The 17,852-nt window shown below is 35.1% G+C and overlaps 1 protein-coding gene across 8 annotated transcripts in view; it reads left to right on the top strand.

Moving 5' to 3' along the window:
- The window catches only part of LOC105487691 (Yip1 domain family member 7), a 55,102-nt gene that overhangs the window by 14,796 nt on the left and 22,454 nt on the right, over positions 1-17,852 (top strand). For 3 of the 8 annotated variants that reach the window (XM_071093658.1, XM_071093660.1, XM_071093659.1), the window contains exon 2: positions 12,602-12,718. In XM_071093658.1, the coding sequence (XP_070949759.1) occupies positions 12,603-12,718 (116 nt within the window). In that variant the 5' untranslated portion in view covers position 12,602. Of the gene's footprint in view, positions 1-11,022; positions 11,243-12,601; positions 12,719-13,618; positions 13,748-17,852 lie in introns of those variants that run through there. The other 5 variants (XM_071093664.1, XM_071093663.1, XM_071093656.1 and 2 more) reach the window with 5 other exon arrangements.

The following is a 17,852-nucleotide window of genomic DNA, read 5'->3' on the forward strand; positions in this document are numbered from 1 at the left end:
ACTTTCATGTAAATTTCTTTTTTTAATTATTGTTATACTTTAAGTTCTAGGGTACATGTGCATAATGTGCAGGTTTGTTACATATGTATACTTGTGCCATGTTGGTGTGCTGCACCCATCAACTCGTCAGCACCCATCAACTCGTCATTTACATCAGGTATCACTCCCAATGCTATCCCTCCCCCATCCCCCGTCCCCTCTCACCATAATAGGCCTCAGTGTATGATGTTCCCCTTCCCGAGTCCAAGTGATCTCATTGTTCAGTTCCCACCTATGAGTGAGAACATGCGGTGTCTGGTTTTCTGTTCTTGCGATAGTTTGCTGAGAAAGATGGTTTCCAGCTGCATCCATGTCCCTACAAAGGACACAAACTCATCCTTTTTGATGGCTGCATAGTATTCCATGGTGTATATGTGCCACATTTTCTTAATCCAGTCTGTCACTGATGGACATTTGGGTTGATTCCAAGTCTTTGCTATTGTGAATAGTGCCGCAATGAACATACATGTGCATGTGTGTTTATAGCAGCATGATTTATACGTTAAGCTTTATCACAAGTATGTATGTATAGGAAGAAACAGTATATATAGGGTTCCATAGGATCTGTGCTTTCTTAGGCACCCACTGGGGTCTTGTAATATATCCCGTAGGGATAAGGGGTACTGCTGTACAGAACAGCACAACAGTTGGTATAATGTAACAAATGGTTTCAATATAACTAAAGAAAAGCACATGTTCATCAGAAGGAAGATAACTCAGAAACAAACAAGGAAGAAAGAGCATTGAAGAGAAAAAGGCTGACTACCTCTATAGGATTCAAAGTTGTGAGTGCCTTGAACCAAGAACTCTATCTGCTGGCTAGAGATGATGACAGATAAAAACCAATTAACTTGGTAATTAAAGACCTGGTCCCCATTCTCTGATTCTGCCTTGCTAAGTAATATTTCTGTAATCTTTTGTCTTCCGCGTGGGTTTATCTGCAACACTTTTCGTTGAATGTACATTTTTATGTTAAGAATTTGAAGGTTTAAGTCCAATAATTCTCACCTCCCAATGAATGATGTCTTCTCCCTGGTGGGAAACATATAGGATTAATAAATTATGCTGCTTTTTATTGTTGTTAAGAAGATGACATAAAGAGACCTGTGTACCCTTTACAAGTGACAACAAATGCATGTTGCAACAAATGGAACCTGTAGTACTTGCAAACTTTGTGTAAGAAATTGTACTATCTACAAATCTTACCAGCTTCTGTTCAAAGAACAGAGATGCTCAGTCAATTCGCTGAGTCCCTATTTGAATTTCTTATGGATCAATTTATAATTCACTTCACCACAAATGTTTCTTCCCAAGACAGGCCTTTTTCCACATTAGACCCCCTGTGTGGTTCTTGTGGGATGTTAATATTTCTAAAACCCTGTTGTTTAACTGAGAGGGTTCACAAGACGTGCCCATGAGATATTTAGAAGCCCTACTAAGTATACCCTTACATCGTCTGAAGTCTTAACAAATAGTTTACAGTCACAACCTTAAGTTTATCTCTGAGCCCATACTTTAATGGTGGCATCCTAAGTTTTATCTTTGTGCTGAAGCTATTTTCTAGTTTGAGAATTTTTGCTAAGAGAGACTAAGGTTGGAAAACTATTTTGTTTTCAAATCCAGCAAGTCCTGGCCCTTTGAAATTTCCTCTAAATTCCATTTAGAATCTTAACAGTTCCTGCTTTAGTTTTTGTAGTTCAGTCTCTTTATATGTTCTTATAACTTGCTGCAAGAAACTGTTTGGCATTTTCTGTATTTTGTCTGTAAAGTTCTGCTGTCTATTTTTCACATTAACCTGGGCACCAGGATTGCCAAACTTTTTGGTACTACATAAAATAAGGCTCAATTTTTTCCATCCTACAAAAACATATTTTTCACTCGCCTTCAAATCCTCACCGTGGGACCCTTTGAGCTTCCACTAATATAGTCTCCTTGAGGCACTTCCATCTTTTTCCTACTACTTGGTCTCAGAGCCAATGTAACATTTTCAAAATCCAATTCAATTCACCAAATGTGTTCTAGTTATTTATTGCTATATCACAAACCACTCCAAAATTTAGTGATTCAAAACAATCATTCCTTTTGTGCATTCATCTGCAATTTGGGAAAGCCTGGCAGGAATGACTTGTTTCTGTGATGTCTGTGGCCTCCACTGGGATGTCTCGACCAGCTGGGAACGTGAAAATCAGGCATCTCTTTCTCTCTCATCTTGTAGTCAGTCTCTCCATGCGGTCTCCCCATACAGCCTCTTCAGCATCACAATCTCAGGTACTTATTACATGGCAGTCAGACTCAACAAGTGTTCCAAGGGATCCAGACAAAAGCTAAATGGCTTCTTATCCAACCTTGAAAGTCTGAGAACATTGCTTCCTCCATATTTTATTGGTCAACCAAGTCACTAAGGCCAACCTATATTGAAGGTGAAGGAAATTACATCCCTTCTTAAAAAAGAGTGTCAAAGAATTTGTAGCTATATTTAATCTGCCTCAAACTGCAAAGTGTTCAATTGCATAGGTGTATCATGATTTAATTAACTAGTCCTCTAATACTAGACATGCAGGTCACTGTAATTTTTTTTTTTTTTTAAAGACAGAGTCTTGCTCTGTCGCCCAAGCTGGAGTACAGTGGTGTGATCTCGGTTCACTGCAAGCTCTGCCTCCCGGGTTCATGCCATTCTCCTGCCTCAGCCTCCTGAGTAGCTGGGACTACAAGCACCCGCCACCATGCCCGGCTAATTTTTTTGTATTTCTAGTAGAGACGGGGTTTCAACGTGTTAGCTAGGATGGTCTTGATCTCCTGACCTCATGATCTGTCTGCCTTGGCCTCCCAAAGTGTGAGCCACCGCACCCGGCCAAGATTTTGTTTTAATATATATCACTGATTAAGTCTTTAGGATAAGTTATTTTTGCTAATAAGATTTGCTATAAAATTTGCTAAATCAAGGGAATATAGATGTTTTATAGTGCTTTTTAACGCTTACCCGCTAAAGATTTTTTAAAACAATATATACTAAAATAAACTTTATATGAGATTTTTGGTTGTCTTCAGCCTTACTAAAACTAGATATTTTTATTTTGTTTTATCTTTGCTAACTCGATAGGTCAAACATTATGTCTTATTTTAGTTTAAAATTATTAACAGTGAGTTTAAATGCTTTCCACAGGTTTTTCCATTATGAATTGGTCATTTCTTTGCTCTTTGTTTTCTTTTTCATTTTAATTTTTTTGCCCTTTTATTTTGAATTAGGAGATAATATCTTAAGTGTAGTCTCTATAGCCCTGATCCAATTGTCAGCACTATCATTTATACTCTCTATCATTTGCATTATTTTACTAGATTTTTTTACATTGCTTCCTAAACTAACACGTCTTTGTTTCCTACTCTTCTCTGACTGACTTTGAAGCCATGCATGCGTATTGTAAGGGCAAGCTTAAGTTAAAAAAATATAATTTATAACTACATTTAATGCACACTTGCAAACCACAGTACCCTGTGGCTCTGTAAAAGGGAAGGAATGAAAATGGATGCTGCTTTCAACATCTTCATGTAATGGGTTCCCGGTCTTCCTCATGATCCAGCCAACTCTGCAGATAAACCCAGGCAAACAGGGAGAGTACAGTAATTGTGTAGACTAAATACTAGTAATGATTAATATATTTCATATTTTTATATAGAAATAAATATAAATAATAGTGATATGGTTTGGCTGACTCCTCATCCAAATCTCATCTTGAACTGTAGCTCCCATAATTCCCACATTGTGTGGGAGGGACCCGGTGGGAGATGATTGAAGATAATCGAATCATGGAGGCAGTATCTCCCATACTGTTCTCATGGTAGTGAATAGATCTCACAAGATCCAATGGTTTTATAAGGGGTTCCCCTTTTGTTTGATTCTTATTCTCCTATCTGCTGCCATATAAAATGTGCCTCTCACCTTGCACCATGATTTTTCTTTATAAATTACCCAGTCTCGGGTATGCCTTTATCAGCAGCATGAAAGCTGCTAACACAAATAGTCTACTATTGTTTTCTCTCTCCATTGGATCGTCTTGCACAGTTTCACATCAGAATTTTGAGTGAAAGTAGTGTGATACATGAAAAGCTTCATTCCCCTAGTATGTATTGTCATTGGGTGCTTCTTGTCTCTGATCTTGTAACAACAAGGTAGTGGGAAGACTATAGTTCCCAGGATGCATAGAAGCATTATTAGTGTCTTAGTCTATTCAGGCTTCTATAAAAAAGTGACATAGGGTGGCTTGTCAACAGTGGAAATTTATTTTTCTTTGTTCTGGAGGCTGCAAGCTGAGATCAGGGTGCCAACATAGTGGAATTCTGATGCGAGCTCTCTTCCGGGTTGCAGACTGCTGAGTTCTTATTTTATCCTCACATATTGGAAAGAAACAGAGCTAGCTCTCTGGCATCTTCTTATAAGATTACTAATCTCATTCATGAGGGCTCCATCCTCATGACTTAGTAACCTCCCAAAGACTCCACCTCCAGATACCATCACATTGGGTTTAGATTTCAACATATGGATTTGGCAGGGGGTCGGGGAAGGACATAAACATTCAGTCTATAACACTTTTAAACATTTTATTTATTTATTTATTTATTTATTTATTTATTTATAAAGATGGGTCTCACTATATTGCCCAGACTAGTCTCAAACTCCTGGGCTCAAGTCATCCTCCCACCTCAGCCTCTCAAAGTGCTAGGATTACAGGTGTGAGCCACTGCACCCAGCCAGTTCATAACAATTAATGAGAACTTCCACCCCAATCCCACTAAGCCGCAACTTCCTTTCACCATATATCCTGAGAGTGGTCCTCCCTTCTCCCAGGAGTGACTTTCCCCAAATATATATCAGACCATAAGACCAGGTAGCAGGATTATTTCTCTGGCACTTAGAAAAGCAGCGTCGTTACAGTAGGGGGATGGCTGCTTTTCTATTTATTACAAAGCCTGAATCTCTGAGGGTCTCAGGAATCTTCTTCCTTTCATATCAATGAGCTGTCCTGGTGCATGATAGGAAGACTGCGATGGTCTAAAATCATTTTTTTTTTTTCACTACATGCTCATCAACCTTAACACAGAAATTTTACCCAGGCTCTGGCAAGAGGTTGACTCCAAGCATTAGTTTTTCACATTGTGGTATGTTTATCCTTTTATAAACCTTCATATGTCATTTTGCTGGGATTGTGAGACAACTTTCTGGCCTAGTGACACTTTAAACCAGAGAGTCAACTATAAATTTTTTAAAAAGAAGATTCAGTTGTATTTAAAACATTATTTTTCATGCTATATGCTACTTTCCCTAGCTCAGGTTTGTGTATGAAACATAAATACTGCAAGGCAGAGAGTTGTCCTTTAAAGAACTCCCTATATAGAGGCAATGTTTGAGTAAATGTTCAAATTAAATTAAAATTCTAAGCTGTGAGCCATTAGTTTCTACTATCGAAAGAAGGTAGAGATACTCTTTATGAAGTAGAATTTGTATATTGACAATTACATTAAAAACATACTATATCTGGTCATTTTTCTCAAACTATCTTAACAACTCTCACCTGCTGATCATAATAAAGTGTTCACAATAAACTTGGAATACTTTGACAAAAATCTTAATAATGGTGCAATTGCATAGGCCATGAAATAGCAATGTTGTCATAAAAAAAATAATTACGACAGAACATTGTAAAGAATTTCACCTTTCTTTGCTAAAGGAAATATGGTCAACATAAACATATGTCCTTACTGAGCAGTACCTAAAGGATTTCAGTCAAAATAGTAAGTAATACTTGGACAATAAAGTCAATTTTTTCTTTTCTTATTAGAAATGGTTTTTTTTTAATTGTAAAATGAGACATGAATGCTAAGGAAATGTTGACTCTCTAATTGAAGTCTCTCTATAAGAGAGAACATTTGCAATTGTCCAACCTCCTATCTTCTTTTGGTAAAATAACTATTCAGATTTATGTTATATAAAAGTAGAAAAAACTATGTGTTGAAAGATTGTAAATAATGAACACAAGAGTAAATGTGAGTGCTTGCTGTTGATCCAGTTTCATAATCACCTAGAAATATAATCATAACAGGTCACATTTATTGACAATTCACTACTTGCCAGCTACCGTACTCAATTGTTCCTTTTGCAAAACTATGTTTAATCCTCATATTTTGTACTGAAGTTTATATACACACATAAAAGTTATATATTCATTAATTAATAATCTTGATATATTGTGAAACATGGAAAAATAGAATTAAGTGGATGAGATAAAGATGAAATAAACAATACCTAAGAGGTAAGAATAAGTTTTATTCCTTTTTACTGATGAAGGAACTAAGAATCTATGTGGTTAGATAACTTGTGGAAGAATGTATATGGGAAAGACTTCCTATGAAAATTAATTACATAAATTTGCTAAATGGATGTAAATTTGACTTCTTATTATGTATTTAAATGACTATTATTATAATATGGTTACTAAGAATGTACAACTCAACTTCTGCTCGTATCAACTTTCATAATCTCAGGTGTAAATTATATTTTTGCTAACAAAACATATTGCCAAACTAAAAACTTAATAAGAGTTCAGCAATAAGTCTGCTAGAATGCAGTGTTTTCCATAAAGACAAATAAAGTCTTTAGGGGAAAAAAGTGGAAATTAAGAAGAAATAACCAAATTGAAAGTCAAAGATAATTATGATAGTATTAATGAAGCAAAATCCTTTAATTTTCTCTTCTTTGCTTGCTATAGAACATATTGAGCTCTTTAAAATTCATGCAGTGCAACAGAATTTTATGCCTATTTTCATGTGTTTCTGTAATATTCAGGGCTGTAGTTTCAGGCTTATAAAATAGAAGCAGCACGGTCTTTAAAAGGCAGATGATCAGGAACAAATCTTACGTGGTACTAACAAAAAGAGCATTTAGAGAACACTGATAAAAATGCATTAAAAATAAATAATGGAAAATAGAATGCATTGTATTCTTCTCTGAATTAATGCAGATGTGCATTAAATTGCAATACAGATTGCCATAATAAAGTAATTATATGATAAACACTGGTAACTAACAACCTGTTTCTCTGTCAGCAGAGATAGAAAATGATGACATATTTTTCTTTTGGTTTATTGGCAGCTCTATTCAGCTGAAAATATTTGGGGTAGAAGGATATAAATAAACATCATTTAGTGTTCCTAAATAGGTACATTCATAACATGAGAGTTCTGGGCAGCCATACATAATATTTTTGGAGAAACAGAGTAATCAAAGAAAACTGGGCAAGTGAGAGAACTGATGCTTCAGACTAGGTTCTTTCACATCCTAGGTGTGTGACTTCGCACAAATCACTTTGCTTCTCTGAGCCTCCATTTTTATATCAGAGTACTGCAGTGATGAATGTCGCAATTTTGCATTATACTTAGATTGATAGACATCAACTAAAATATGGGATTCTGAGTATGCAGTATTAATAATACTGATCATTCATCCATACATCAAATCATTCATTATTTAACTTAACACAGATATGCATGCATAACTGTCAGGTATATGGCAAATTGTTGTCGGTATATCCGTTGAGCAACTCACAGCCTCTGCAACACGTGACAGATCACCAGAAAGAGGCTGAGAAACTATGGATGGAAATTCTTATTGATTCCTACTGCTAATTGCAGTTAGCAACCATAGAAGAATCTTTCCTGATTTTGGCAAGTCGTTAAAGGTGTATTTTTACAGTCTTTTTAAGTGAACTTTGTTGTCTCCTACCAATTTGCTACTATAAAAGTGATATTTCACTTTTTAAATAATTACAAAGAGAATTGTAAGTGGGAGAAAATGGTGACTTCAACCAGGCTGGTAGCAAAGGAGATGGAGGAAATTAGTTAGTGAGAAATATATTTAAGAGACAGAATCGATATAATTTGTTGAAAATTAGATGATTCATCAGAAGTTAGATGATTTCTGATTTGAGTGGGTGCTTTGTGATGTCATTTCTTGAAATAGAGAAGACAGTGTTGGATTGGGAAGGGTAGAGACTTTAAGAATCCAGTTTGGATTATGTTAAGTTTGAAATGTCTATCAAGTAGTCTGATGCTGAGAAGAAAGGTCAAGGATGCATATGTAACTTTGGGAACTGTCTATATACAGCTAATTATAAAGCCCTGGGAATAGATAGCATCAGCTTAGGAGAGAGTTCTGAGAGAGAACTGAGGGAGGGAAGGAAAGGATGGAGGTAAGGAGAGAGCAGGGAGAGAAAAGAAAATGAGAAGGAAGGAAAAGAAAGTGGTTATGAGTAGAACATGGGGCTTTTTTTACATCAGGTGAGAAACTTTATTCACATAATACAATCTTTTTGGTCATGCAGGACACAGAAACAATTACTGAAACAGATGAGTTAAAATAATTGATGACACTGTGACTATATGTAATATCAATCTACACTCTGTTCTTCAACATGTGCTACAGCAATCAGATAATTCATTAATGGAAAAAACTCACTTAAATGTGTATTTTATAGATACTCAGTGTTATATCTATAAGAATAGCTTTAAAATATTCTTGTATATGCATTAATGGTCCATTAATGCACTTCTAAAGAGACTGAAGTCATTTTGTCTTCAATGTTTCATGTTTTATAATTCACTTGAGGCTGAGATTAATTTTTTTATATGCCATTTTCAGTCCATATATTTCTACAATTCATTTAATCGAGCCAGGTTTTTATGAAGGAAACTGTTGAAAAGTACAACATCACGAAATAAGTTTAAAATGTATCTAAATGGACTAAGATAAAAAATATTACCTTTGGTAGGCTTTTCATGGAATTTACATGTCAAAAAAAAAAAAAAAAAAAAAGAATGTACCGTAAATCTCTGCTGTTTTCGTAAGGGACCTGTGTTCTCAGGTAAAGAACTTTGAAAGAAGGAATAAAAAAGATGATAATCAAAATTTGGCCACTATATAACATGTAGCCTTTTCCTATGGCATTATGCATTAGAATGGAAAAATTGACAGAATTCTAGAAATCATCCTCAATAATTGCTTTTTCTTTCTTCCTCCTTTCAATAGAAGTTGAATCCTATTAAGTCTTTCCAAATATCTTCTGTATTTGTTCTGTACTCTACCTATACATTGGACCTTCCTCAGTTTATATAACTCATCATCATTTTCCTGCACTGAATTTTCTTTTTACTGATATTACTGCTTCAGTATTGACCCCTGTAGTTCATCTTTTCCTCAGTTGCCATGACTTTTGTACCAGTTCTCCTTCCACTGCAACCCTAGTTCAGGCCACTCACATCTCATGCCTGTGTTATTGTAACATTCTCTTCCTAACCAGTCTCCCTCTTCCACTTGTGAGTAATAAGGATATCATCACATTTTATACAACCCTAGAATGACATTTCATTTCAATTATAGTAACCTTTAGGTTCTTTACCATGGCCTACAGGCTCCTTTTTGATCTGGCCTCTGTTCATACCTCTGACCTCATCTCCTTCAACTTTTCTCTAATTCAAAAATCCCTAGAAATACTGGCTTTCTTTTTTCTAAACCAGAAACCACAAAACTCCTTGCCAGCTGAAAGTCTTTGCCTGAAATGTTCTTCATGTAGTCTTTAAAGTGACTTCTTCATTATCATCCGTCAGATCTCTATCCGAATGACCCTCTTAAGAAGCCTTCCCTGAGTATTCAAATCCTCTGCCCTTTGCACGCTCCATCTTAATAGCATATTCTATTGTTTAATTCCTGAAATTATCTTGGATAATGTGAGTTCTGAATTCAGTTAGGTTTCAAACATTGACTTTTTCAGCTACTAGCTAATGGCCTTGGGAAAATTATTCAATCTCCATTTCTTTTTCTGTAAAATGGGATAATAATACCTTATCAGGTTGTTACAAAAATTAAATGACTTAAAGTCTGTAGAACAATGCCCAGTTAATCATTATTATTAGGTGTAGGTGTAGCAAAATCAGTACTAAGATGTAACTTAGTTTGCCTGTTTCTGAAACCTGGTATCTAGAACAGAGTCTGGAACTCAACAGTACTCCCTTGATAAATGTGTGAACAATTGTTGCCTGACTAGTAATGTAGGAAGGGCAGCTGTGATTACAGACATTCAAATTCCAAATGCTTTTAAACAATGTGGAAAGAAATTACTTCAGCTTTCTGCCATTGGCTCCAGTTGAAGATTCCTAAGTGCCAAATTATCTGCCTTTGGACATAAAATTTCAGTTACTGAGACTTGGATGCATGGGAAGTTTTAAGTCCTAAAAAAGAGAATCAGCATGAAGCAAACCACAGGGGAACTTGACTTCCAACCATGTGATTAATATTAGGGATGAGAACACCAGATCTAGATAGAATTGATAGTATTAGCCAGGTTAACTGGGTCAGAACCAGAGAGTAGGCTCCCAGCAGTGACCCAGTGATACAGAAAAGGGCCAACTCAGGGAGCTTCCTGGGGTGGGGATGGGCCTAACACCTTCCAGTGGTTAGAATTGGCTCAAAAATGTACAGAACCTGTCCGTCAAGTAAGAAGCATTAGATACCATTAGCATATCCATCTTGGCCTCTGCTGGAAAAGTAGGAAGCAGGAAAAAAGTCAGAGGTAGACCATAATTAGTTTACATAAATATTGCGCATATAAACAGAACAGCTCTGATTTAGATAAAATTGACCACAACTCATTTTCATTTTGGTGCTGAGATCTTCACGATAAGATCATGTGCCATATTTTGATTTTTACTGCATATTATTAGGAAATCCATGAAACGGAAGGGACATTGAGGCCTCTTTTTAACTGCTTGCCTCAAATAAATGATCTTACCTCAGAGTTTAATAGACATGTACACAAGGAAACTGTATCTATCATTCCACAATTTCCATATTATCAAATTATATGTCTGTACACTGTTCACTGTGTTTGTAAACCACAATAAGTGTTATAAGATACTGTATTTGGCTTTTGGCAGGCTTTTTTATTTTTGGCTATAGCATCTGCTCAGGATGTCAGAGTACAAATTTAGAAAGGTGTATATATAGCCAGCATGTCATCTTTTCACCAAAGGATTTGCTTTAAATTTCTCACGCAAAGCTACTTTTACTGGAGGATCTTTCCATAAAAAATAAATAAGAGGTATGTGACTGATCCTTCTAAAAGACTTGGCATTTCAACAAAATACAAAGCTCAGTTAAGTAAGTACTGTAGTACCAATAGTCATATTACATAAAGCTTTGCATGTTATGAAAATTTAGTGTATTCTCAATTACTCTCTTTGCTTTATAATAACATATTTTCATGTATTGAGAAAGTTATGCTATTACATTTTAAGTTCTTTAACTTATAAGTTGTTAAAAGATTTATCACTAAGTCCTGATTTTAGTTTAAATAATTCATAGCTACTTTTATACACATTACTAATGTAAAACCTTGATTTATTGCATCAGATGTATGAATCGCTGCATCTAATTCTAGAGAAGCTTTTTGTGTTTTTATTGAACTGAACAAATTTAATATATTTAACAATTGTTACTTGAATATTTCTGATTAATGATACCCTTAGAGTTGAGGCTGTTTATGCGATTTCATTTGAGATTTCTTATAAGTAGTATTCCACATATTATTATAAGTATATGGATTACTCCTGGTGATTTTTAAATCCACTCTTTTAAAATAAGAAGATTTTCAAAGAAAAATAAAGAATTAAATGTTGAGTTGAATAACCACATTTGTCCAGTTGAAAAGAGTCTCTTCTCTATTCTCTACTTTTTATCCAAAGAGCCACTATTACCTCTCTTAGGTCCTCTTCTCCTATACCTCTTCCTTCTCTCAGTTCTTTATTTTTCCCTCTTGTATTCCTGGCCATTAGGTCTAAATTCAAAAACAATCACTCCTCTTTACTCCCAGAAGTGAGTGGAAACTATAGAGAGAGTGTATAGAAAAGACTTTCCTTAGCAGGATTGAATCTTTTTCTTTCTGACTCAGCCAGAAGCCCAGGTGCAGTGTCCAGAGCAAAAGAAAAAGGAAAATAATCCAAACACTTTTAAAGAATTGCCAAGTAGAACAAGGAAATCGGTTTGTAGGGTTTTGGTTTTGCTTTGGGAAGGAGTATTATTATTATCAGCCATTTGCAGATAATAATCCTTTCTACGTGTGTGTGTGCGCGCGCGCACGCTTAAAGTGAAAAACACGTCATTTTAGGGAAATCCTTCTAGATATGTCCTGAGTTTTAAGCTTTTTCTCTTAAATTGCTAAGAATAAGATATTTGGAGAAAATTAGTCCTTTCAGATCAATTAAAGTCAACATATTAAAAGCCACAGTCCAGGGTGTGAAAACTTCAGACAAAGTAGTTGAAGATAACACATTTTGTAAATAACTTTCTAGCATATATTTCTATACCCTTCCCCCAATACCTTATTGACCCCATTCAAAGGACATCTTGTTTTCTGATAGGAATCCAGCCATAACCACATTGTCAGTTGAGCTTTGTAAATATCTCAAACTAAGTTTTATTGACTCATGAACTTATTAAAAACATACTCTTATTTTTCAGGATGTCAAACTTGGCACAATTTGACTCTGATTTTTACCAATCTAATTTTACTATTGATAACCAGGAGCACAGTGGTGATGACTCTAATGCCTATGGAAATCTTTATGGATCTAGAAAGTAAGTACTTAATATTGTTCTTTTTTTTTTTTTTTTTTTGACAGTCTCACTCTGTCACCCAATGAATTAATTTATATAATTTCAGAACAGTTCCTAACATATAGTAAAAACTCAATATATTGTAGTTATTATGAAATTTGAAGAGTCTGACCCTTCTTGCCCTCTAACCTAGACCCACAAAAAAATATCCAGGAAAGCAACTAATAAACAAAATATCTACAGTATACTTAAGTGACTTTAGGTAACAAAGTATCAATTGCTTTTGTAAGTCTGGAGTCAGTGGTGCAATCTTGGCTCACTGCCGTCTCTGCCTCCTGGGTTCAAGTGATTCTTGTGCCTCAGCCTCCCATGTAGCTAGGATTATATGTGTGTGCCACCATGCCTGGCCTTTTTTTTTTTTTTTTTTTTTTAGTAGAGACAAGGTTTGGCCATGTCGCCCAGGCTGGCCTCAAGCTCATGAGCTCAAGTGATCCGACCCCTTGGGCCTCCCAAAGTGCTTGGATTATAGGTGTGAGCCACCGTACTAGGCTGTATTGTTCTTATTTTAAGAAGTCTTAATATTATGACTGGGATTTCTAGAGAGGGAGATTTCCTTGGGAAAAACCAGCGTTTGCCTCAACATATCTCAGTAAATTGCCCAAGAAAAAATGTCAGGAAAGGACAGAGAAATTAATCAAGTTCTCCATGAATCCCCTTTATCACCTCAGCCTAAGCCAAGTGAATGGCTTGTCTCCTCTTTTCAAACTATCACTTAGCAGGGAGCTGGGATATAGGCACTGGGCAAACAGAAAGCATTTTCCTTTTGCCTAATATTTTCCAGGACATTTCTTGTGAAACTGATTTCATTTAATTTAATAAGCATTTATTGAAATTCTGCTTGTGTTTCAGAAATTAAGAAGGGCACTGCACATCCAAATATAATGATGAAATTCATAGATTTTTCTCTTGTGCAATTTAATATTTTTATGTTGAAGAATTGAGTGAGTAAATATGCAATTAAAGTATGAAAAATACCATGATGGAATCAAGGTAAACATGTCAAAATATGATAGCTATTTGAGGTAAAAATTCAACTTGAGTTGAAAATGAAACAAAATGATTAAGAATTTGATAGTGGCAAAATATGGCATTTAGAGTAAGAAGAATTTGGTTCAAATTCTGGCTTTGGCATTTTCTGTCTGTGATATTGGGATGACTTAACTTCTCTGACTGTCTTAATCTGAAAAATAAGGATATTAATAATACCTGCTTAATGGAATTGTTATTAAAAATTGTGATAATGTGTAGGAAAGTGTGTATTAAAGTAAAACCACTATATAAATATTATTTATTCATATAAATATGACTTACAAAAGCAATTGACACTTTGTTACCTAAAGTCACTTAAGTATACTGCATTTTGTTAAATAATTGATTTCTTGGAAATTTTGTGGGTCTAGGTTAGAGGGCAAGAAGAGTCAGACTGTTCAACTTTCATAATAACCACAATCTATTGAGTTTTTATTATATGTTAGGAACAGTTCTGAAATTATATAAATTAACTCATTGGATCCTCAATTATATACAGTAACTCATTGGAGCACCATATGAGTTAGGCCGTACAGGTTGAACATCCCAAATCCAAAATCAAAAACCTGAAATGTCCCCAAATCCAAAACTTTTTGAACACTGACATGTACTCAAAGGAAATGCTCAGTGGAGCATTTCAGATTTTTAATTTTCAGATTAAGGATTCTCAACCAGTATGTATTCTGTAAATATTCAAAAATCCATAAAAATCTAAAATCTAAAGCAGTCTGGTCCCAAGGATTTCAGATAAAGGATACTCAACTTGCGCTATCACCCCCATTTTGCACGAGAAGACAGACATACAGAGAAATTAAGAGACTTCCTCAAGGTTACACACCTAGTAAGAAATGGGATTAGGATTTTAGCTCAAGGTTGTTTGATTAGGGCTGTAACTAGTGTGAGCATATATGACTTATTATAAAATAAAGACTTTTTAAAGTGTAAAATTAGTGCTATTATAATAATGTTGGGATAATAGGAATAAACTGTGCCATAAATTAGGATGTGTGGTATATTTCAAATGTATTAATTTTTGAAGCTTTATTATACACACACACACCCCTTAAAAGCTCCAGATAGAAAGATGAAAAGACAGAATACATATAACGGACAGTGGGGAGTCTTCTGTTCCCACTCTGCCCAGAAAAAAATTGACTCTCTTTTTACTGATCCCTCCTACAGGTATAAGCAAATAGATACTGCTTTCAAGATAGGGAAAGGTATTGAGATATAATTTTTTTAGGCTGGAAAAGTTGAATATCTGGAATTGTATCTAATTCACACTCCTATGCTATCTCCTGTGTAGCACTAGTCAGGCTGTCTTTTATGGTTTACACTTTGGAAGGTGAAAAAAAAAAAAAGGGAAATGTTTGAGGCACAGGGAGTAGTTTGAGCACTAAGGTACACAAAGGTGGTCACTCTAAATTTGCAATCCGCAATGAAAGCTATCTACTAGGCTTTTTAAGCTCTGTTCTGTTTCGTAGAAAGGAACTAGTTGCCCTAAACCTTCTGTTTCTTTACTCTCTTTTCCAGATAAGATTAGCATTTGGGTAGCATTGATATTTTCAGATTAAATTGAACTAAAATGTACAATGAGAGAGAAAAAACTTTCTCCCTAAGCTAGGACTCATGGACCATAGCTTTATCCACCCACCCCACACACTCTAATTTTCTTTTTCCATTTGACTAAACATCTCCTAGAAATCAAAATGACAAAGAGATGGAAATTAATGTAGCCAGACGAGGAAAGCTCATAATTTTACAGTACCAGGTTGATGGCCTACCCTGCTTCAGATGCTTAGCATTTAAATCCGAGTCCTGATTTGGATGCGGCAACATTTAAATTCTGATTCACACTGTACATCTCAGGAATTAGGAAAGGGCATAGTAGCTGTGGTAGTTTTATGAGGTACATAAAACATGGAATCAGGTCAGTGATTTACTATGTACATCAAAGGAAATCCAGAGATTTGATCTTTTATGCATACTATGAATAGTTCAATTAAAATATACCCCAAATCAGAACAAGATAATGATTATTCTGGCAAAAGATGTAGCAACCTAGAGAACAGCTATAATCAGTCATTCAGCTTCTGTTTCTCTGTCTCTGTCTTTGCCTGTCTCTTTCACTCTCTTCTCTTACTTACCCTGCTCACAGTATATGAGAGCTTGTTTTAAAAGCCTGTTTGGCTCAATAGTGTACTGATCTGAAAGCTGGATGACTGTGCTCACTAAGACAGTGAAGATATTTATGTTTAAAAACAAGTTTTCTTATTTTAGAATGAATAGTAGGATCGTTATCTTTTAAAAAACATAATTATTCCATCATTCAGATAGGGATAATTTCCAACCATCTATAACTAGCTACTGAGGCTATATTTTTCCACCTTTTGAAATGTGAAATCTATTCATATTATTTGGAAAAAAGAAATAGATACTGTTGCAGAAGGGTGTAAACAACTGGAAAAATCCCTTTGAGTGGTTTGGTAGGACTTTAACAGATAAATACTGAATCATCATCTTTTCTGAATCCTCAGACCTGATCTTCTAGTATTTCAAACACGGTTAAGGCATCACTGTGTACCCAGCTGGACCAACCAGAGTCTAGGAATGTTGCGGAAGCCAACTCTCCCAGCTACCACTCCCTGACTCATGCTACCACCAAATTTATCCTATTTGATAAGGTCTTACCAAGGGCACTTAAATTGCCTAAATTTACAGGCTTAATTGGAAATTCACATAGATAAGTTACACAAATATGGTTTTGAATCAGCTATGTTTAACTACTTAATTCGGTGTTACCTCTGGAATTAATAAACACCAAAAAGTTGTGAACTGTTCTTGTTAGACATTTTCCCTGACTCCACCAACATCTCTGCTTTTAGAAAACTATCTGATATCTAATTGTATCCAGTATAGAATTTGGAAAATATAGAAACATATGAATAAAATATTAAAATCACTTCAAATCTTGTCTCCAAGAAATGACTATTATTAACAATTTGGTGTACTTCCTTGCTACCTTTATTCTATTTTCCTATGAATATGTATATTATATATATATATATTTAAAAATAAAATACTATTTTTCAATGAATGTATATGTATTTATGAGTACTTATACATGAAATTTGCTGATTGTTCTAAAGGAGCCCCACAGTCAGTTCTCTGTAGTTTGAAGTGATTTTTAAAGGAAGAGGAAGTGTTTACTAACAAAGCTAAAGTTTAAATTCAACAAGCCAGAGTTCAGTGTTTCTTTTGATCTAATTCAGTTAACATTTATTTTATCTGTAATAATGTGCTGAATTTGAAATTATCACAATTTCAGTATTTATCTTTCAATAGAACTAATGGTGTAATACAGGAGAAGAGTTACATTTTCTTGGCATATTCTGCAAAAGACTTATTGTGAGGTACAAATATATAACTTTAACGTCTTAAATATTGAGCATATTAATCTGACTCATTACGTTACCTCTAATAGGTTAATCATCAAGGACTATAAGCTTAATGGAGCAAATAGTGAAGTGTCCAGATCCATTATCTCAGAGACTTTTTTCATGAAAGGATATTGTAGGTTTGAAAGATGTCTCTAAGAATATATGAAAACTCATTGGTGTAGCCATTCAGAGTTAGTGCCACTTAGTAAAAAAAAAGGAGAATACCAGAAGACATAGGGGACTAAATGTAAATTCATAACATGTGCTTAAAATTAAGGTTGTTAATAGAAATTTTTAGCAAAAAAAAAAAAAAAAAAAAAAACCTAAAACATAAGAATTGGGTTATTTACTATATCAGGCCATTGCCACACTGCTATAAAGAAATTCTTGAGACTGGGTTAAAGCAAAGAAGTTTAATTGGCTCATAGTCCCACAGGCTGTAGAGGAAGCATGGTCGCAGCTGCTTCTGGGGAAGCCTCAGGGAGCTTTCACTCATGGCGGAGGACAAAGCAGGAGCAGGAGTCTCACATGGCAGAAGCAGGACCGAGAGAGCGAGGAGGTGCTGCACATCTTTAAACAGCCAGATATGATAACTTTATCACCAGAGCAGCACTGGGAGATGGTGC

This window comes from Macaca nemestrina, chromosome 3 (assembly GCF_043159975.1).
Source record: "Macaca nemestrina isolate mMacNem1 chromosome 3, mMacNem.hap1, whole genome shotgun sequence".
Classification (NCBI taxonomy): Eukaryota; Metazoa; Chordata; class Mammalia; order Primates; family Cercopithecidae; genus Macaca; species Macaca nemestrina.